General features: G+C 51.8%; 1 protein-coding gene across 2 annotated transcripts in view; it reads right to left on the reverse strand.

The window, feature by feature from the left end:
• The window catches only part of PEPD (peptidase D), a 119,864-nt gene that overhangs the window by 74,308 nt on the left and 22,576 nt on the right, over positions 1-22,980 (reverse strand). For both annotated transcript variants that reach the window (XM_010814804.4, NM_001080318.2), the window contains exons 5-9: positions 21,894-21,941; positions 20,524-20,585; positions 12,096-12,140; positions 1,288-1,363; positions 165-211 (exon numbers count right to left, since the gene is read on the reverse strand). In XM_010814804.4, coding sequence (XP_010813106.1) covers positions 165-211; positions 1,288-1,363; positions 12,096-12,140; positions 20,524-20,585; positions 21,894-21,941 — 278 coding nt within the window. The remainder of the gene's footprint in view (positions 1-164; positions 212-1,287; positions 1,364-12,095; positions 12,141-20,523; positions 20,586-21,893; positions 21,942-22,980) is intronic.

Here is a 22,980-nt window from a genome sequence, read left to right on the forward strand (position 1 = left end):
CCCATTGAGGAGAGAAATCCTCTCTGCCCACGACGTTGAGTCTGCCCCTAATCCCCGCTCAATCTGTGCGCCGGCCGCCGCGCCTCATCTGTTAACTCGCTCTGGGAACATCAATTACCGCTTTTTACATTTTAATCTTTACCCAGAGAAACACGGCAGCTTACCTTTCCATCTCATATTCTTTCATTCCCACTTTTACAGCCTTCATTACCTGGAGGACGGATATTAAGCAAAGACATTTGTATTAAGGAGATAAGTAACACTGCCTTATAAATAATGTATAGCACTTTTTCCAAAGAATCACTTCTTTAAAAAAAAGAAAGATATGTGCGCACAGTGGTGCAGAAATGTGACAAATTAGAACTCTTTTTTTTTAAAAGCTCCAAAGTCATACAGTTTATTTAAACCACTCCGGAGCACTTCTATTCAGCAGTCAATAAACACCTCGGCAGGCGAGTGAAGATTTAACCAAGAAGTGTTGGGTGAATACTTACTGCTCAGAAGGCCATGGCCACTATCCTAGAAGGTTTCCCTCCTTATAAAACACAGACAACAAGAACTGGAGCAACAGACTCCGTTGCTCCCAAGGATCCCCGTCCGTCTCCTGACACAGGGCTACAGAGGTCAGTGAGTAGGCAAGGGGCTAGCCCACTCAGCCAGACTCATTTTGGGAAATAAACTTTCTTCGGGTCAAGTGGAAAGGTCTGGGGAAAAAACATGTGAGGGTGTTTTCAGAAAATGTTTGATGGTAACAAATGTGCTTGATTCGTGGATAAGGACTACAGATTATTTTTTTTTAAGGGTTTTATTTATTTATTTAAACTTTCGGCCACACCCTGTGATATGTGGGATCTTAGTTCCTCAACCAGGGAGTGAACCCACACCCCCTGCATTGGAAGGTGGTCTCTTACCCACCGGGCCACCAGGGAAGTCCCAGGGACCACAGATTCTTTCACAGGAGCTGGGACGGTCAGGATGCCAGGAGGTAGAGTCCTATTCTCCCAGAAGCGGGTACTTCTTGTTGGGAAATTCTCTGACAGTGGGAGTTTTAAGGTGAGAAACTGGGGCAGAGCCTCTGTCCTGCGTGTCCTGTCCCTACTGGGGAACAGTAAGGAGCCAGCACTGTGCTTCCAGCCTGCAGGGGCACCCCTGCCTGCTGGTGTGGCCTGGGGACCAGTGCCACCCCGAGACCGTCCATCTCAACACTCCCCTCTCGGCCCTCACAGAGCAAGGCTGCTTCCCTGGCCCTCCCGAATGGCAGGTCCAACGAGCCAGCGCCCAGCTTACCTCCCGGTGGGCCTCACTGGAGATTTTATTGGTGTAGCGCAAAACCTCCAGCTCCATGTCCGTCTTGAAGACCCGGCTGCAGAGAGGAGAGAAACAAAGCAGCAAGTCAGTGACTTCCAGTGGGAGCTGGCTGACCCCTCCAGGGAGACCCTGCACTACACGCTGCACCACCTGAAGAGGAGCCTGGGGCTGCAGACGGGCTGCGTGGGCGTGGGGGTGGGCAGAGGATGGGCCACCAAGCCTCAGGGATAATAAACTGAGCTAGGCATGGCCCTGGAGACCCAACGCCAGCCTCAGGGGTGTGGGCTGTTTCCAGTGATGACATTGGAAAGCCACTGTGGGTAGCAGAAGCCCAGATTCTGTGGCCAGAGACAGCTTGCCTCATGTGGACTCAGTTTCCTCATCCATTAAATGGGAATACAGCTGCATGGTAACACTGCACGCATGCATGCTAAGTCCAGCTGTGTGTGACTCTTTGCAACCCTATGGGCTGTAGCCTGCCAGACTCCTCTGTCGCGGCATTCTCCAGGCAAGAATGTTAGAATGGGTTGAAGTGCCCTCCTCCAGCATGGCAAGGCTGCTGGACCTGAATCTCAAGTGTGCTGACTCCAGCACTCTGCCCAGATGGCTCAAGAGTTCTCCCATTTCCTCCTCACCTAGCCCACAGGTCAGGCAGCCTTGGAAAACCACGTGACTCAGGCCCCTAGCGTGAGACAGGGTCATGGTGGGAACAGGACGGGGCGGGAAATGCAACAAAGACACCCTGCCATCCCCTCAAGGTTCAAATGTGCCTCCTGCCAGCTGCACTCCAGGGGGGGTCCTCCTTATAAACTCACATTAGTTTGCCCAAATTTGGTTTGGTTTCTGGTCTCTGCAATCAATCAGGAGCCTAAGTCAGACTCCTGTAGAGAAGCTAAATAAATATTCATTTTCTATTTCTACTCATTTGAAATAAGCAACTGTAGGTCATGAACGGTTAAACAGCAGCTCATGAGCGTTTAAACAGCAGCCCGGTCCAGCCCTGACGTGCGTGGAGTCCTTGGTACATCCCTGATGGCCAAGGCTGGTCACTTTACGAAAGGTGACCTGGCTTCACCAAAGAGCCCACACGGCCACCTCTCCTCTCACAATGGGAACATGCTCAAGCCCCCTCAAGATCAGCATGGGAGGGGACTTCCCTGGTGGCCCAGGGGTTAAGAATCTGCCTTCAAATGCATGGGACCCGGGTTCCATCCTTGGTGGGGGAACTAAGATCCCACATGCAACAGAGCAGCTAAGCCTGTGCGCTGTAACTAGAGAGTCCGTGCACCGCAACTTGAGAGTCCGCGTTTTGCAATGGAAGATCCCTCGTGCTGCAACTGAGACCCGACACAGCCAAAAACAAGATCAGCACCGCATACTGTCATGGTGATAGATTAACGCCTGCCCCTCTGTCCAGAATGCACCTGGTCTAACCACTCTCCTCCTCTGAAGCCCAGTGGCTCTGAGCTAGTCTCAGCCAAGGTGGCTGAGGATGGCATGGAGCACCCATCTCCACCAGATGCAATCCCCAACACACGCTGTCTCCATGGTGCCCAGCTGGACAGCCACCAGCCATTTCTCATCAGGAAGGAAGGAAGGCATTGTACAGCACAAGTACACCTTCCTAAGCCTATAAAACCTTCTGGGGGAACGCGGGAAAGATCAACCACCCACCCGCTGAGACTCTGTCCAAACAAACACTCCTTCTTTATTGAGGACCAGACCCGGAAGTCTCAGCCTGCTCTTTATCATCATAAAGGTACTCTGGCTCCACCTCCAGGTGCTGTGAGCAGTGCCACCTTGGGGAACCAAAAGCTGGCTCCTGTGCCCCGGAGGGTGAGGTCCAAATCCACTCGCAGGATAACCCAGGGGTCCCTGGTGCTTTGATCCTGCCCTACTTAACACCAGCCCTAAGATCTGTGAACGGGAGCGGAGCTCTCTATTCTCCGATGCAGTGATGACCAGAGTGACAACACCCGTGGGGACCAGGCCCAGGCTGCCCAGCCTCTGGCCCTCCACCTCTCTTCAGCCTGGTCCAGCGCTCTAGCTACACTCTTGCTGCCACTTAAACCCCTAGGCTCTGTGCCCATCCATCAGCACGAGCTTGGCCAAAGCCCCAAGAGGCACCAGCCCCAGCCCAGGCCTGTGTGTGTAGCACAGGAGGGCTGAATGGAAACCACTCGGCTGGGTGGACAGACGGCACCACCGCCACCGGCCTCCAGTCTCTAGGTCTGCCAGGATTCAGAGCAGAGCGTGCAGGCTGCTCTCAACCTCCCCCACCACGGAGACCTCCCAGGGCTCCTTCGCACACGAATGAACTCACCCCCTACCTCCCGGAGAACGCAGAGGCCGGTGGGCAGGTGTGCTCTTGCCTCTCCTCCAAACTCCCAAGCCATCCCTCCAGTGCGCGCCCCAACCCGGTACAAGGGAAGCGTGCCCTCTTATCAGTGAGACTCAGCCCCGCAAGATGCAAGCCTGGGCTCAGCACCTGCCACTCTTCCTGGAAGCTCCATGACTGCTCACCTCCTCCTCTGGCCAAGCTTTCTCCCCACCCCCTAGCCCCGTTTCCAGAAAGGAAACCCGGACAGTCCTTGCCCTGGGAGAAGAGCTTTTATGAGCCTCTTCCCTGGCTTGTCCCCTCTCCTTGTCTCCTTCAGGCCCCCGCCACTCTCCCAGTTCCCCAACCACCAATGTGTGGGATGATGACCTTCTCACAAGCCCAGAGGCATCAGTGACCTCCTGAAAGCAAGAGGCACCATGACGCCTGCCTCCACTGGCCCATCCTCAGCCGCCTCACCTCCTCCGTCTCTCTTGGGTCATCCCCTCCCTACCCCCCCACCCCACCCCCAAGCTTTGCCGCACAACCTGTTCCCAAACCCCTGGCTTGGATATAGGCCTCTCAGCTGCATTCTACCTGCAGGACTCGCAAGGCACTCCCAGCTCAGCGAGGGAGAGACTCCCACACTTCCATGAGCTCCCACCTCCAGCCACAGCTCCCCATCTCTACTGCCTAATACACAGACCTGGGCAACCTCTCTCTCATCACTCCAACGTCCAACTGATGACCAAGGGCTATGATCCCAACTCCACAACCTCTCGTGCTGCTCCTTTCTCTTTGCCCCACCCCTCTCTCTCCAGCCTGGACCACCTCTCCTAGCTCTTCTGGCTTCCAGCCCCGTCTGCTTCCTGGACCACAGCTGTGGCTCTTCAGGCAATGCAAATATGGCCAGGCATTCCCCAGCTTAAAACCTTTAGTAGTCCCCAGATGTCCAGACGAAGTTAAAACAAGGACCTATACTCAATATTTTGTAATAACCTACAAGGGAATATATGTGTGTGTGTGAAAAATAACTGGATCACTGTGCTGCATGCCTGAAACTAACATGACACTGTAAATCAATTATTGTTGTGGCTCAGTCGCTCAGTCGTGTCCGACTCTTTGTGGCCCTGTGGACTGCTAGCACGCCAGGCTTTTGTGTCCTTCACCATCTCCCAGAGTTCGCTCAAACTCACGTCCGTTGAGTCAGTGATGCCATCCAACCACCTCATCCTCTGTCGTCCCCTTCTTCTCCTGCCTTCAATCCTTCCCATCATCAGCGTCTCAACAACCCCATCTGGTGACCCTGAGGCTCTCCAGGGCCCACATGACCTATCTCCATCACCTAGCTACAGCCTCCTTCCCCGTCCCCCACCAGGGACCCCTCTGCCTGGAACTGGTTCTTGCCCTTTCATTCTCTGGCTTCCACCTGAAATGCCCCTTTCTCAGGGCTGGCTCCATCCAGTCCCTCACCAGGCAAAATTCCCTCCCTCTATTCCCTGTGCAGTAAGCGATCATGCTTGTAATTTCTTTTTCACTTAAGTCTCCCTTTAAAGTCCACAGTCCTGAAGAGCAGGGTCCCAGAGTCAGAACAGTGCCTGGCCCAGAGCAGACAGACAGGACCTGGGCATTAAAACCAAAGCTGGAAAACACCTTACTTCCAATCAGGAGAGAGAATGGCTCATCTCAAAAAGAAAAAGAGGCCTCCCTCATCTCGCCCACCCTGGGTTGTTCCCCAGGTCAGCGTGGGATGTCGCCCAGCCTGGCAAGTCCGAGGCAGGACGGGGAGACACAGCCTCCCCAGGCCTCAGCAGCCTACCCCCACCCCACCACTGCCCGCCCCCCGCCATACAGGTAGGAAGAGGCAGCCCCAGGGGTTGAGCCCCAGGAGCCCACCTCACAGGCTCTTACACTTGCTTTGGCAGCATATATACTTCCCAGGCTCTCCACTCCCCTCCTCTCTGCAGCCTGGACACCCTCAGTCTTGAAATAAACAGGGAAGAGACTCCACCAGCCAAGGAGAGAGGGCGCTGGGAGCCCAAAACCAAGCTCCCTTCCAACAGAAGTGATAAGCATGTTGAGCCATCTGAGGCCCAGAGTCCTGTTTTCTTTTCCAATTTCACTTTGGGGAAGATGACAAACTCGGCCTCTAGTTGATTTACTCAGGACTTATATTTTCAGTCATGTTAAAAAAAAAAAGAAAAAAAAACATCAAGCAGAACCAGGGTGAACTGTCCCGAGAGGGCAGTTCTCCAGTGAAGCCAGCCTGGCTGAGCCCAGGCCTGGCCCTGTTGAATCCAAGTTTTAAGGGCCCTGAAAGTAGACAGCTGCATGTGCTGGCTAACCCGACTGCCCATGGGTACTCTAGGGCTGATGTCTCGCCCTGGTGCTGGGGGTCTCAGCCTGGCCCCATTAACTGCACAACACAAGCATGAGAAACTGTTTTTAGGATTGTGGCAGGAAGCAGTAAGACTTTCCAGTGTTCCGCAGTTTCTCCTCATCTGCAAGAAGACTCGCTGCCCTGAGACTGAGAAAGCTATTTCCTCTACTGCCGAGCACAAAAAGGCAAGAAAGGTGATTCTGCTGTGGTTTGGCCTCTGCAGACCCAGCAGCCTTGGAGTGACGGAAGGATGCTGAGTGTCACACTGAGTCCCAGCTTTGCCCAGCCCGAGGATATATGGCATGGGGCTTAGAAACATCACCTGCGAAGTGTCCATCCCCAGGAGAGGGTGGAGGTCACCTCCTCCATGAGGCATCAGAGGACCAACAATGCTCAGCATAGGATGGCACTGACGCCCCTTCAGATGTCTGGGCAGAAGGCAGTTCAGGCTCTTCTAGCAGCAAGAGGAGGTGCTTAATGTGTGCAGGAGGTGAGGACACTCAGGCAGAGCCCCTGCTCGTGGCCAGGCCTGTGAGTACCACCACATCAGGAGGCCGCTCAAGGAGAAAGGAAGCCCCACATGAGAGGAGGGGAGAGGAGGGGAGAGGAGGGGAGAGGAGGGGAGAGGAGAGGAGAGGAGGGGAGCGGAGGGGAGCAGAGGGGAGAGGAAAGGAGAGGAGGGGAGCGGAGGGGAGAGGAGGGGAGCGGAGGGGAGTGGAGGGGAGCGGAGGGGAGCGGAGGGGAGAGGAGGGGAGCGGAGGGGAGCGGAGGGGAGAGGAGGGGAGTGGAGGGGAGCGGAGGGGAGAGGAGGGGAGAGGAGGGGAGCGGAGGGGAGCGGAGGGGAGCGGAGGGGAGCGGAAGGGAGAGGAGGGGCTGAAGGTCCAGAATCCCTGGCCACAGGCCTGAAACGACAATAACTGGACCAGGCTGAGATTCATTTGTGCAGTCCTTTTTTTTTTCTTTCCCTTAAATATTCACAGGTCACAAAACTGCCTCTGGGCATTAAACCCAGGATTAAGACATCAATTAAGCAAGGTCTGAATGCTCCACTGATTAAAACAGTAGTAAGACAGGATGAAGGATTTCCAAAATCAGTCTCTAAGCATCTAAGTGCCACAGTGTTGAACAAAAACCAATTTGAAAGGGACAGGAATTCCGTGTCTCCCGGAGATGGATGTGCAGAGGCAAGTTCTGAGGGAGCCGTGGACAGGAATTCAATACCCTGGGACCCCCAGGACATTCCTTCCCTACGCCGCGACCCAGGGATGCAAAGGGTAAAATCCGGGAACAACAGGAGGGAGGCAAAGGAAAGAGCTGGTTGGAATTACATATTCTCAGGAGGCTCGATCAATACGTCTTCTCAGAGAAACCAGAGCCGCGAAGAAAGAAAACAGTGGTTGAGCTCAGCTGTGAGTTGAGAGTGCCTGAGAACTGACCGGGGCCAGGCAGTCGTGTGCCACGTGCGGGGAGGGCTGGGACCAGGGCCTGACGCCCCGACATCCTGTGTCCAGCCTTCTGGCCCACAGTAAGCCAGGTTCTCCCTCTAACCTCAGGTCCCCACTTTCCACTCCGCTTTCTGGCTGACTTAGGGCTAAATGCCTACTCATTGGGAGGCAAAGACAGCAATCCTACCGGAATACTTTCCATATACACACCAGAGAATCTAGGTCATCATCCACATACCCTTTCTAATCTGGGACATGTTACCCAGGATGCAGAATCCTGGTGCACGTCGGCCCCAAACCGTCCACACCTCACTGTCTCCTGGGCAGTAGAAACAGAAGGGTCTCCCCACTGCCTGATGAATACGCACGGGCCACCTCTGCTGGGTGTCCAGCACTGGCACAGGACTCAAGCTAGCGTGGTATCACTTAAAACCCGAGAAGGTGCGTGACGATGGCTGACATGCTTGCTCTTTTGTGACGCTTCCAGAGGTGCTGAACTGAAACCCACAGCACGGAGCTATTAGACAGCACAGAGGCATCTCCTTTTATTTCCTCATCCACCTTCAGATCAATTTAATCATCCGCCGAACAGGAAAGTAGAACCACAGCCTAAATTATGGAAGTGAGACGTCTGCTCTTATTAAGTTTCAACTTTTGACCTCCATGTTCCCACTGTAATACCCAGCGCAAGGAAAGAAATGATCAGTTATGATCTCGTGTTTGTGGGGGAAGAAGAGTATGATTACAGTGGAATTTACAAGAAATCAAAAAGGTACTGCTCGAGTGAATGGAAAACAATAAAAGCAGTCACAGAAAGGAAATGAATGACACCCAAAGGGAAGGGAAGCTTCTCCTGTGCTAGGAGAGGCCTCCAAATCAGACTGGCTCTGGAAAGGATCCCAAATCCCCAGGCCAGCTGCCACCTAGGAGCTGGGGTGCGTGTGGGTGGCACGGTGTGGTTCTTCCACCCCACCTTACCCTGGCCTCACATGAGATCTATTCCAGGGGCTCTGAGCAGGTTGGGTGGCGAAGAATGAACCAGCTGATAGTGGCTGACACTCAGGCAGCACCCGCACACCACAAGAGGCTCCTCAGAGCCACATGGGGCGGCATCTGAGCCTGGAGCCACTGGCCTGGGCTTAGCTCCCGGCTTTTTCTTGGGCAAATCACTTCCCTGTGCCTCAGTCTGCCCACCTGCAGCATGGGGATGATCAGAATCCTACCTTATAACACAAATAAAATGTCTCTTCAAATGAGGTGAGGGGTGGCACACAGGAAGCCTCAAAAGGTGCCAGCTGGTGGTCCAGGGGTTAGGAATTCACCTTCCAACGCGTCGGACGTGGGCTCACTCCCTGGTTGGGGAGCTAAGATCCCACATGTGCGTGTTCAGTTGCTCAGTCGTGTCTGGCTCTGTGCAACCCTATGGACTGTAGCCCACCAGGCTCCTCTGTCCATGGGGTTTCCCAGGCAAGAATGCTGGAGTGGGTTGCCACTTCCTCCTCCACAGGATCCTCCCAAATCAGAGGCTGAACCTGCATCTCCTGCATTGGCAGACAGATTCTTTATCACTGTGTCACCTGGGAAGCCATAATCCCCACTCGCTGGGAGGCAGCTAAGGCCGGGTGCCACACAACTACAGAGCCTGTGGGCTGCCCTGAGGACCCAGTGCAGCCCCAAAAAAGCGACTGCCGTTGTTATTAGGATGTGTTGTCATTTGACTTCTGCCCTCAGTCTTTGAGCCATTCACCAAGGGAGACCGCATCTACTTTGCAGTGGAGGAAACTGAGGTGTGGTGTGTTATACACTAAATGCTGTGTTCCCCTCAAATTTATAGGTTGAAACCTATCTCCAATGTGATGGTATTTGGGGGTAGCACCTTTGCGGGGTGCTTTAGGTCATGAGGGTGGAACCCTCACGAATGGGGCTTAGCACCCTTAAGACACCCTAGAGGACTCCTTTACCCCTTCTGCCACTTGGGGACACAACATGAAGATGCCGTCTGTGAACCACAGTGGGTCCGTGCCTTGGCCTTGAACCTCCCAGTCTTCAGAACTGGGGGAAATAAACTTTGGTTGCTTATAAGCCACTCGGTCTGTGGTAATTGTTAGGCAGCATGCATCTTCACATCCATGCTGTGAGTCAGGCATTACATCCCCATTTTACAGATGAAGAAGCTGAGGCTCACAAAAGTTAAGTGACTTCCCAGGGGGCAAGGGGGCATATAGGGGGTGGCTGGGGATAGAATTTGGATATACCTGACTGGACACTTTTTCCATCAACGCAGGTAACTTCTCTCCATGGAGCCGAGAGAAAGAGGGTGGTAAAAGCAGCCAGGACACAGGGCCCGAAGACACATCAATGAGCCATAATTTAACACCACGGAAGGCCAGTCTCTCCTGTAAATGAGGGGCCTACCAGCCATCCCACCCAGAGTCCTTCCGTCAGTAACCAGAGAGGAGGGCGAGGGTGGTGACTCCCAAAGAGCCTGCCAAGAATGACCGCAGTCACTACAGAGGCCGGAACCCACGCTGCTAAACACACCCCTGAGGCCGTAAGCATGGTGTGACATTTCTAAAATAGTTCCATGGCCATCAAATGCCAAGTAAGTCCTCTCTGCTGAAGGCTTTAATAAGACCAGGAAGTAGTTTATCAGTGCAGGATCTACCTCAGAGCAGTGGAAATGTCACTAGAATTAAAGTGCGCTTGTTCCAAAATTACAAACTAATGACTTGTCCCTCGGGAGATGTGAGGTGCACAACCCAGCCCTGGCCTCCAAAGCATCCGGAGTGTCAGCAGCTGTGGGGGATGTCATGTGGAGGAGTGGACACGGTTCCTGGGCATCCAGGATTTATTCTTCTACCAGCTGCGGGTTACAGAAGGGCCGGGCATGTTACTTCATAAAAACAAGAAGAGATGGGGGACTTCTCTGGTGGCCCACTGGCTAAGACTCTGTGCTCCCCATGCAGCCGGCCTGGGTTCAAGTCCCAGTCAGGGAACTTGGTCCCACGGGCTGCAACTGAGAGTTCGCATGCTGCAACAGCTCCTGCATGCTGAAACTAAAGATGCCACATGCCGTAAGGAAGATCCCGCCTGCTGCAACTAAGACCCGGCGCTGCCAAAGAAATACATAAATATTTTAAAAATAAAAAGAAAACTAGAAGAGGTGGCTGTGAACTGGCAGGACAAAGGCCCTCATGCTCCAAGTGTGCGGCCGGGCCGGGCACTGGGCCAGGGCTGCCGACAGAGCTGCTGGCCCACCCGCCCCCAGCTCCCCCAAGGGTTGGTACCGATGCCAGTCGACAGCCCTCAGATTTTCACCTCTGGCTCAACCTCTCTCCCACCGGCACCTGCCTCAAACTCAACACACCACAAACAAGTCCCTCAATTGCCACAGCACCGGCACCCTCTCAGTGACACAATACCCAGAGCTAATTAGGACAAAAACCCAGAGTCACCTTCAACTGTGCCCTTCACTCGGGCATCAAGGCCGGCTCCTCTCAGGAGCGTTCTGCTTGCCTGCCCTTTCCTCTCAACTCTGCCACCTATCCCCCGCTCCCCAGCAGCCACCTGGACCCTGCAGCAGCCTCCTAACTGGCAGCTCCCATTCCTGCCCCACGACTTAAAAAAATGCAAACCTGATCCCACCACTCTCCTGGTTCTACTGTCTCAAGACAAAGTCTGGGCAGACAGCACGGGCCGCCCGGCCCTTGCCCCTCTCTCTGAGGGGCCATTTCCACAGTGTGTGGCCCTAGGCTGGCCACACGGAGCCACCAAGCTTTCTCATCTCCAGCCTTTCAACAAGTGGCCCCTTGGCCTGGATCACGCTCTCCTTCTCCCCCTCTCTACACTGCCCCCAACCTCATGAGCTGACCCGTGCTCACCCTCAGGCCACAGTGTTCCCAGGCCCCAAGACCAGATGAGCGAGGTCTCCCAACCAGATGGTGAACTTGACGAATGGCCCTAGGGTCAGATGTGAGGCACCCACACGCCTCGAAGTCAGGGGGTGACGTGGCAAAGGCACTGCCTCTCCTCTCTCCTACCTTCACAATAAGTGCAGCCATATGACAAATAACACACATTTTAGTGCCATCCAAGAGCAACTCGATGGCTTAGGAAAACTGGCAGCAATCAGAGTTGAAGGGTCTCTTCTGGGACCCAAGTGGAGGCACCTCGCCCCGCTGTGACCCCACAGAAAGAACACGGCAGGTAGGGACTACCAGTACCAGCCAGGGGATAAAGTGGGCAACATAAGACACATAAAAAGGAGGCCAACGAGTCAAGACATACGCATGACATAAGGAAAACATGTTTACCTTTTGGGTAATGGAATTATGTATGATGTTTATTTTTATTCCTTTCACTATTGACTTCAACTGAGCTATGTAAGTTTGGCTCCTTTATGGTAAAATTTTTTTAAAAAAAAGTTATAAATAAAGAAAGGGAGAAATATAATTGACATTCGAGTGACTTGTGCCCTTCTGGAAAAATAGACCAACTGACAAAAAGAACAAAACAGAAGAGGCTGAGAGAAGAGTTTCTAGGGACCAGCTTGTCTAAGGGGCTCCCTGAGACAGGGTGGGTGGGAACAGCGGGGTCTCTCCCCTTCCTGGGCTGAGCACAACAAACAGCCACAAGCCATACTCACCACTCCACGATCTCTGGATGAAGAATGGTATTGTTGACATTGAACCTAGAGAGAGAAAACAAGTCCATTAGTTCAATGGTCTATTCATCTCCCAGCAAGAAATACTTAATTCGAGACATATCAAGAGGGCTTCCCTGGTGGCTCAGTGGTAAAGAATCCGCCTGCCAATGCAGGAGACACAGGTTTCATCCCTGATACAGGAAGATCCCACATCCTTCGGAGCAACTAAGCCGTGTGTCACGACTATTAAACCTATGCTCTAGAGCCCGGGAGCCACAACTACTGAGCCTAAGTGTCCTAGAGCGCATGCTCTGCAATAAGAGAGGCCACCGTAATGAGGAGTCCGTGCCCCACAATCGGAAAGTAGCTCCCGCGAGCCACAGCTAGAGAAAAGTCTATGCAGCCATGGAGACTCACCACAGCCATAAGTAAATAAATAAAAGACATACGGAGAGAAGATCTGATCAAGAGAACTTTAACTTCGTGACTCTCTGGACAACAGAAGGCCTGCTGCTCACTTCCTGCAGCAGACTTGGCAGCTCAGACTGTGTTCTCCAAGTGCAGTCAGTTGGAGAACAAGCTGCTTGGCTGCAAAACACAATCTTCCACCCTCACAGACAGGTAGCATAGCCGCTTCCATCAAGTATATCAACATATACATAATAGAAGTCCCAGAAGAAAAGGAGAGTGATAGTGAAGCAGAATATTTGAAAATATCATAGCCAAAAACTCTCCCAATTTAATGAAAAACACCAGTGTTAATTTCCATAATGCTTAATGAATTCCAAGTAGGATAAACTCAAAGAGACCCACACCCAGACATATAATCACATTGTCAAAAGAAAATCTTAAAAGCAGTAAGAGAAAATAAATTTATCACATACAAAGGATCTTCAGTAGTAAGATTAATGGCTGATTTCTCATCAGAAACTACGGGGGCCAGAAGACAGAATACAGAGGGAAAAAAAAAAATCTGTCAATCAAGATTCCATATCCAGCAAAGCTATGCTTCAGAAATGAGAGAAATTAAAAACAGTTCCAGATAAATGAAGACTCAGAGAAGTCATAACTAGAAGATCTAGCCTACAAGAAATATCAAAAGGGATTTTTCAGACTGTAGTGAAAGGAGTTACTGGAGAGTATCTAGGATCCATATGAGAAGAAAAAAGGCAGGGGTAAAGTTAATCACATAGGTAAGTATAGAAAGGGTAAATGCATTGTTTGTTTGTAAGTCCTAGTTTTCTCCTATCTGATTTAAAAGACAGTTGCATAAAGCGATAATTATAAACCTGTGTAGATCACCACAAGATGATAAAGATGCAGTCTGTATGCAGTGACGGCACAAAGGAAGTCAGCATAATTCTTGTGTACTAGTGAAACCAGCTGCTATTAATGCAAACTATATTATTATAAGTTTAAGAGATCATTTGTAATCCTCTGGGTAACCGCTGAGAAAATAAATAAAATAGACAGAAAGCAAAATAAAAAAGGAACCAAAACTCAACACTGCGAAAACCTCAAACACAAAGAATGAGAGTAATGGAGAAACTGAGAAATAAAAACAATATATGACACACAAAACTAGAAACAAAATGGCATAAAAAAAGGTCTTCCTTATTAGTAATTTAGATGTAAATGGATTAAAATTTCTAATTAGAAGACAAGGATTGACAGAACAGATGCAAAAAATAACTCAACTACATGCTCTAAAGAGATACTTTAGACTCAGACACATGATGAAAGTGGAAGGATAGGAAAAGACATATTATGCAAACAGAAACCAATACATCCAGAGACTGGAGTATTTTTCAGCCATAAAAATGAGCAGAGTACTGATTCATGCTACAATATGGATGAATTCTGAAAACAGGAAGTGAATGAAGCCAGACATAGAAGGCCATGTATTGCAGGATTCCATTTATATCAAATGCTAAAGTAGGCAAATCTACAAAGACATAAAGTAGATTAGTGGTGGGCAAGGGAATCATTGCTAATGGATATAGGGTTTCTTTATGGATGATGAAAATATTCTAAAGTTGACTGTGATGATGATTGCACAAATCTATAAACATATAAAAGCATTTAATTGTATAGTTTAAGTGAGTCACCTGGAAGGTATACGAATTATGTCCTGACAAAGCTGTTTTTAAAAACGTACTGACTATATACATAATTAATTTTATTACATACAAATTTTATTCTAATAAAACTGATTTATAAAAAATGTCAGAACAGAAATGGAAACAGATAAATCAACAAGAATAGTTTGAGATTTTCACATTACCTCTTCTGAGGACAGTACAAGCAAACAGAGAAATCAGTAAAGACGCAGAAGATATGAACAATATATTAATCAACTTAACTTCATTGACATATACAGAACATTACAGCCTACATGCTGCAGACTATGCTCTCTTTAAGTACACATGAAACACTTATCATAATGAACATATATAGAAAGTTTCAATAAATTTCAAAGGGCTGAAATACAGAGAACATTACTGATTACAATAGAATTAAACTAGAAATCAGTAACAGAAAGAAAAATATAAAATCCAAAATCGAGAATTAAGCAATAAACTTCTAAATATCCACTCTTCAAAGAAGAGATAATAATAAAATTAGAAAATAAAAACATGAAATATCATAACTGGTGAACTGCAGCTAAAGCAGTGCTTAGAGGAAAATTTAAAGCTCTAAATGTAGATAGTAGAAAAGAAAATTGAAAACCAGTGATCTAAACTTCTATCCCAGAAATGCCTTCTTCTTTCTCAAGAAGCTAGAGAAAGAACAAACAAAATGTAAAGAGATTAGAAACTTTTCAAAGCAAAAATCAATGAAATAGAAAGCAAACACGTAACTGAGAAAAACCAAGTTGTTCTTTGGTAAAATGAACATAATTGGAAAGGGAACCCAAGAAACAAAAAGATCAGGTTGGGGCAAATCCCTGACACTGGTGTCACATATGACTCAGAGCTCAAGCTGTCAGTGAGACAGCGGGGGAAGTGCAATGTAGCCCAGCACAACGTATGGGCCTCAGCAGAGAAGCCTTGGCCGGCCTTCGACCCTCGGGATTCTGAGTCCTGCTCCATCTCAAGCCAGGAGATTGCACGCAGGGCGTACAGGATTGTGACCAATCAGAAATCCTCCAGGGCCTCAGTGTCGGGCGTTGGAAAGCACCTATCTAATGCCTCCGTTGTGTAGCTAGTACCCCCACTCCTGGCTGAAGAAGGGAAAGGGGAGAGGAGAGAGAAGGAGGCGCTAGCAGGCTGAGAGGTGTCCACAGTATCAAAGCTTTCAGGATCCCTAACTAGAAAAATAAGACTACTTCCTGAGAAGTCAAGCAAAATGTTGTAGAATCAAGCCCTACTTGTGAAATATCAAAGCGACCACAGACAGCCAATGTGGCGCAGAGTGAAGAACAGAGAAGCAGATGACATAAATAAAGACGGCAATAGAGACTCTGTCTCCCATTCTGCCAAATGTCACTTTGATGCTGGGAAAAGCAATGGCCCATCTCTTCAAAAGCCAAACATGCCAATAAAATCTCACATCACAAAACATACATACACATACACACATGCTCACACACACACACGAACAGCAAGGTGACCCAGCACAAAGACCCAGATGCAAACACACAGACACACACAGGCAGACATTTGCTTAGGAAAGAGGCACACGCAGACACACACACAGATGTATATTCACAGACACGGACAAACACACACAGACACACAAAGGCATACACTTAAACTAACAAAGGTCCACATCCAAATATACACACATACAGAAATATGCAGATTCACACACAGGCACACTCAGACACAAAAACACTCAGAGAAACACTCAGACACACACTTAAGAGTCCAAAAGATATTTACTACAATATCAATTTTTAACTCAGGGTCATGAAATTGGAACGCTCCTTGCTTTTGCCTCTGTGCTAGTTAGACCTTTCTAGAAAGAACATGTAATTATTATGTTAAAAAAAAAAAAGTCCACCAGAGTCCATGAGGGTGAGGAGTACCCTAGAAGCAGAGGATACCTCCCTGGTGGGCTCCACCTGTGGGCTGGATGATGCAAAGTGAGCAGTGTGGGCCCAGTCAGCCCTGCCCCAGCCCCCAGACTCCTCCCTACAGTTTCCAACTTGAGGATGGAGAGCAGGCCCCGAACAGGCCTCCCACTCCACCAGCTCTGGGGGCTGGGACGGGCTCTTGTCTCTTCAGGAGACTCACAGAAATTCCATGAGCCATAATCAGAACCTCAATCTGAACTGTTACCTTGATACATAAGTTAACAGGAACCAGAAAGCCGCTGGTCCCCACATCACAGACTGGCATTTTATTGTAACTGTCAAGTTTTAATAATGTCCTTCTATTTCTTGGGTTTAAAAATTCACATCTCTGAACATTAATATTCCTGCATTAATAACCCCCAAATTCAGCAATTTCATATTTAACCACTTATTTAAATGGAATTAATTTGTAACCGATTGTCTTCAAGTACGCAAGGCAATTTAAGTAAATGCCAAAAGATAAGAAATATGCTTATCCTGAACTACCAGCTGATATAAAATATCGACCATATTTCTTTGTCAGACAATGGCATGAAACAAAGCGCTCTGTACTCTGGCCCCCGCCCGAGGCTCCCAGGCAGCCTGCCTGCCTCGGGAGGAACAGTCTCCGGCCAGGAAGGTGGCCCCCACAGACAATCTCGTTCCCTTCATAGCTGGGGTCTGTCTGTTTCTCAGGAAAATCAAGTCTACCCTCTCAGATTGCTAACAGAGACTTATCATGTCTGCCTTGGTGCCCAGGGTGCAGAAATCCACTACGGTAGCCCACGGTGGTACGTGCAACCCACGGGAACAAGCCGTGTTTACTGCGGGGCTGTCCTCTCCACAGACCAGCCTTCGCCCTGCCCTCGCCAACACCTGGCAATGAACGCTGGACCCTATCCTGTGTCCAGAACCCCCGCGGGGCCTGCTTCTCCTACACCTTCGTGGGAGCTGTGGCCTGGGCCGGAGTCCAGCTTCAGCCCAGTACAGCACTCCCTCCTCCCCAGGAAGGACAGAGCCCCACCTTGCTTTCGCCTCTATGCGTTAAGAGCTCTCTACACGAGCATGTCATAATTATGTTAAAAAAAAAAAAACAAAGCCCACCAGAGCCCATGAGGGTGGGGAGTGTCCCAGAAGCAGAGGGTAACCCCTTGATGAGTCCAGAGGCCCCAGGCCATGGGGAGATCCCAGCACATGTCTACCACCCCCAGCCCACCTCTGCCTCCCTGCTCCCAGTCCTCTGCCAAAGCCACCACTGTGATTTCTGGCACAAACCCTGCTGTGGGCCGAGGAGGCCTGGCCCTGACCTGGGAAGGCTGAGGGAGGCCTAAAGGCTCCCAGAATCAAACCCACATCCCCACCCCCCCACCCCGACAAGGTGACAAGCCCGAGGCAGCCAACCCTGAGGAGCCACACCTGGAGACAAGGTCCCAGGCTGACCACTCGGCTAGACCAGGGCAGGAGGGTGGGCATGGGTGGACAGGTGAGGCCATTGTTCTGCCACAAGCTCCCTCCTACCCCAAGTCAAGGAATCAAGGTGGCAGGGGGTGGCCCATTAGGACAAATTGAGAGGCCAGATCCTGAACTTCTGCCAGAGGTCAAATAAGGATCTAAGGTAGGAGGGTTTGCAGAGAAGTTCAAAATGGTTAAAAACAAAATTCCAGGAATGAGCCGCTTCATTAGGGCGGTGAGAAGTGACCGAAGATAGAAGCAGCTTAGTACTGGAAACTGGGACGACAGCAAGATTCATCTTGCTTAGGAAACAGGCTATTATTATCCCCGAAAACAGCTGGAGAGGCTCGCAGCAGGCAGGTGAACTCGGTCACTGAGCCCAGTGGCTTTGGAGGACAAGGGCCCCTCCAGCCCGGCAACAGGGTCCGAGAGATGGCGGGACTAGAGTGCTGGCAGTGGCTGGACTGCACCCAGACCCCAGGAAGATGAACGTGACTTTTCCACAGGGAAGGCACTGGCAGGGGACCCGAGGTCAGTGACCACGGCGTGCGGGGTGAGGGTACCCAAACGGAGCAACCCCGAGGGCAGAGCTACATGAGGGTGCCACAATGGGGTGTTGGGCCCAGAGGGAGTTATGAGGTGACAGGAGAGGGGTGAGCACTGTAGGTGGGCCTGGGGACCCCAAGACAGGGAGGGCTCTCACCTGCAGCCAAGTCAGAGAACTCTGCTGCCACGTGGGCATGGAAATGAATCCCCCCAGCGTGGGGGTGGCACTCAGCCCAGCAGTGAGGGGCCTGGGGAGCAGCCCGTAGCCAGCCTGTCTGGACTGGACCATGGGTTGGAGAGGGCCCACCTAGTGCCTGAGAGCGTGTGCAAAGATAAGGCAGGCCCTGGCTCTCCAAAAAGCGTCCCACAGTGGGGTGGGGTGTTGGCCAAGCACAGGCTCCTCTGGGCTCTTGGCAGGGACCGTGGGGACTCCGGGGGCAGCAGGGAACAGAGGCTGGGTCTACTCCATGGAGGGAGGGGTTGGTCCACAGCGGGAATCCTCCCAGGGGGAGTGGGGAGGGGGCCTCAGCTTTCATTGCTCACTGACAGTGATGATGTCACTAGGGTCCCCTGCCTCTCCCCCTAGAAAACTTTAGGGAATAGCCAGGAGCCACTCCAGCCTTACCACCTGTGCCCAGGATGCTAAGGAGGCATTCTCCACAACAGAGACCTTGGCTTGGGGGCTGGGCAAGCAAAGACCCCACAGCCGAGAAGTCCGACAGCTCACTGACATCAGGGAATCTTGTCATCGGAGATCGTGAAGTCCACTGGCCCACTACACAGCTGGGGAAACTGAGGCTTGTAGAGGCACTGGGGCATGATGGGGGTTTGCTCATGGGTAACTGTTTACTAAGCACTGGCTCCAAGCCAGGCTCTGGATGAGCGGGGTCTCATTTCATCACGTAGCAAGCCCTCCCTCCTCCCAGCTTGGGGCCCCCCCATGAGGTGGCGACCCACGCTGAGACCAGAGGGGCCAGCCCGCGGGACCAGAGACATTCCATGGTGCTGGCAGAGGCAGGTGAACAGGGCACGGGAGCTCTGGCATCGGGCGGTGCTGGGGGACCAGGAGAGGCTTGGGACGGGAAGCAGCTGGCTGCACCCGCACTACCCTCTCAAGGGCCCGGGGAAGAGACGGCGGCTCCATGGCCAGCATCTCAACGAGCTGGGCTAATCACCTGCTGGTGTGGGAGGAAGGCCGCTCTGGGGAACTCCCGAGAGGATGCGGAGATTCGTGCAATGAAAAGCAGCAAACCTGATACTCGCTCCCCCGACCCCACCGCTCTTATCATTGGGGGAAGTGATACATATTTATGAGCTCATAATCCCTGCTAATCACCCGACATCACACACATGCACAAACTCCCAAGGCTCGGGCTCATACATAGTTATAAGGCGCCTCCTCTGCCACCGCCGCGGTCCACCAAAGGACGACAGGGGCCGCCCTGGTGCAGAGCACGGGAGGTGCGGGAGGGGCTGGGGCCGGAGGAACAGGCCAGCGAGCCGGCCACACTCGGCAGCCCCGAGCGGTAGGTGCTCTCCTCAAGGGCTCACTTGCTGCAGCCTGGGGCCCCACAGATACCCCCGTGCCGGGGCCGGTCAGCAGCCAGCCCAGAGACACAAGGGTGGCTGGCTGGCCACATTCTTTGGGGGACAGAGTGTGAGGGTGGCAAAACAGGCGAGATACTGTGCTCTGTGCCCAACATCTGCCCTCCTGTGTGTAGAGCCCTAAAGGGGGGAGCAGGGCTCCAGGGCCCCGCCTGGGGCTATGCTGGGGAGTGAGGGCAGGAAAGGCAGGGGCCCCTGCCCAGGACTGGGGAAGCAGGGGGCACAGGAGAAACCTGTGGGCCAGACTGGGAGAGGTTCATCGGCCAGGAGTGAGGGGAGGGGGCTGAGAGCAGGTACCTGGAGGGAAAACAGCCGCCCACTGCGTGCACTCGGCCCCCTGAGTGTGCACAGCCCCCTGAGTGTGCCCAGCGGCCAGGGCTCCCTAAGCACTCGGTCGCTGATGCTTTGATGATGGAGCTTCATGGGGAAGTAGTGTCGGTCCTTAAAGTCAAACTTGAACTGAATGTAAGCAAATTTTTTTTCTAAGCATTTCCTCAAAAGTACCAAATTGAGCCCCTTTCTATAAACATCCTTCTGGTTTTTGGGTTTTCTTTTTAACTTTTTGGCCATGCTCTGCGGCATGTGGGATCTAGCTCCCTGATCAGGGATAGAACCCACGCCCTCTGCATAGGAAGTAGGGAGTCTTAACCAATGGACCGCCGAGGGAAGTCCCCTGCTTGTGTGCTTTGTGTCTAGTTTATATAAATAGACTGGGTCAGGCCTGCGGGGGAAGATGTGAGCTGATGTTCCCGGGGCCCCAGGACTCACTTGCTGATGCCCTCGAAGGAGGCCTCCCTGCAGATGCTGCCGCTGTCGGTGTTGACGCCACGCTGGGGAGAGAGACGGAGAGTGAGAGCATAGAACTGCCACACGGGGCCTTGTGGGACTGGGTAAGGACCGGGAGCCCCCACTCTGGCCCAGCCAACCCATCCCTTCCTGAAAGGCCAGGCCCCAGCAGAAGGGCAACCCCCCTTCTTAGCTGTAGCTTGAAAAGCAGAGGAAACCAAGGTCTCCTCAGTCCAAGCACTTTGCTGACCCTGGCTCAGGCTGCCTGGGACCACCACCGACCACAGGCCCCCGCCTCCAGGCCTGGCCCATCTCCCTTGCACACGTGTGTGCACACACGCTCCTCACGGACAGTGTCCCAAGAACACTGTCAAATCTGACCCTGCCAGAGATGCCGGTGTGACCTGACCCGGTGATGCAGGGACTCTGCTACATTCCTCTCCTTTCCTGAATTGTAAGGAGACTCCAAGTAGAACTCAAACGGGGAAGGAGAGAAAACAAAAGACTCAGAGGAAAACATGCTGTCCCCAGAGAGGCCAGGCCTTTTAAATCTCCCTTTAATTCTTCCTCAAGACCTTCAGGTGGATGTCTGATTGCGTCCCCCCAAATAAAACACACTGGACCCCCTGTGACCACAATCTTAACTTTTCTTCTCAGCCATCAAAACAGCAGGTGGAAAAAAAGAGACCATGTGAAGTGCTAACAAAAATAACCTAGAAAAAACTATTCCTGTAAAAATCAATTAACAAAGGAGAGAAGGGTCACTTTCTGTACACTCTTCATAATGGAAGCTCCCCAAGCTGAAGAAGCGTATGAAGGCAGGCTTCTTCTCGGAGCCTTTCACAGCCCCAGCATCCCTCGCCCCGCTGAGGGGCACTGTGCACCTCTGCCAGCCCCAGGCTGCTGCAGGTCCTCTGTCATTCAGCGCCCCCGGTCCAAAATCTGACGCCACACAGCCCAGCACCTTCATGGGCTGATGCAAAGCGTGTGTTTTCCCAAATTCTATCAACAATGAGGGAGACACAGGGTGGAAGAAAATTGATAAACAAACCCCGAGAGCTCAACCTGACCCAACTACATCCTCTAGTCCGGTTTTAACTCTTGGAATATGCACGGTGCCTCGTCCACAGTGGCCTCAGGACAGGACGCAGCCCAAGGCGACTGAAGAAGGGAGGGTGTGATCCTGGACACAATTAGTAATCCAGACTGAGGTGTCACTACTGATCACCAGTGACTGCTGCTCTCAGTTTTCCATCCCACCCCAAGGCCCTGACCTCTGCAGAGTCAACCGGCTCCCCAAAGCCCCTCTCCATACACAGACTCTGCCTGGTCCTTGAACACCAGCCACTTACCAGAGTGAGGAGCACAGAGGGGCTCCGAGATGTCAGAACACTGGCGATCTGAAAGGTCAGAAAGAAAACATCCACTTTAGTGCCACTGCATGAAGCCTGATGGAGGTGACGTACCAGGGTTATTCAGGCCTGACAGCTCACGCTGATCAAGCACATCCTTCAAACAGGAAACTTACAGAGAATAAGGGACTTCAGAAAGCCACAGAGCTATCGGGGCAGAGAGGGATTCAAGCTTAAACCTGGCATGCTTCCCCATGTGCTGCCCAGCCTCCGGGATCCACATGGACCCCAGCTCCAAACAGCCAGACCCACCCGCCCGCCAAGGGCAGCACCTCTGTTCATCTGCCTGGTCCCTTGCAAAAGACCCATTCCAGCCAGCTCTTAGGCAATGGCCCCACCCGGCTCTGGTCCTCTGGGTGGACACCCGCCTCCCAGCCCCCATTCATCCCCTTGACCACATGGACTCAGCCACTCCCGACCCCACATCCTTGCTCTCCATCCCTCCCATGGCCCACTCAGGCCCTTGATTGCTGGCTGCTTCCTAACCAACCCCCTTGAACAAGCCCATCCCCATCCCTGCCACATAGGCTCATCCCCATCTCACCGCTGTGCCTGTGCCTGGGCTCTCACCACTGCCTGGCACACTTTTCCCCATCTCAGCTGCTTCCTCAATTTGTACTCAAGACTTGGGTCCCTGCCCTCTCCCAGGCAGGTTGGTTCACTCCCTCCTCTACTGCCCCCTAACAGCCCTCATTCCCCTGGCAACATGCCCATCACACTGCATCTGCCATGACATCCAAGGGTGCCTGCCACTCTGGTGAGACCACCTGCTTCCTCTCCTGGCTCCACCCCTCAGTCCACTCTGCATCTTGGCCACGGCAGCTCCCACTGTATTTGAGCCCCCTCCCCATGCTCCCACCCTAAACTCTGACACTCTGACACAGGGTGAGAGTTAGAGGGATTTGTTTGTTGTTTCAACTGCATTATGGAGCCATCACTGACATATTCTATGCTGCACATTATTTGAAGCTCATGTTTTGATAAGCTTTGACATATGTAATATACATGCTTTTTAATACTGAGAGGC

The sequence above is a fragment of the Bos taurus genome, chromosome 18, assembly GCF_002263795.3.
Source record: "Bos taurus isolate L1 Dominette 01449 registration number 42190680 breed Hereford chromosome 18, ARS-UCD2.0, whole genome shotgun sequence".
Classification (NCBI taxonomy): Eukaryota; Metazoa; Chordata; class Mammalia; order Artiodactyla; family Bovidae; genus Bos; species Bos taurus.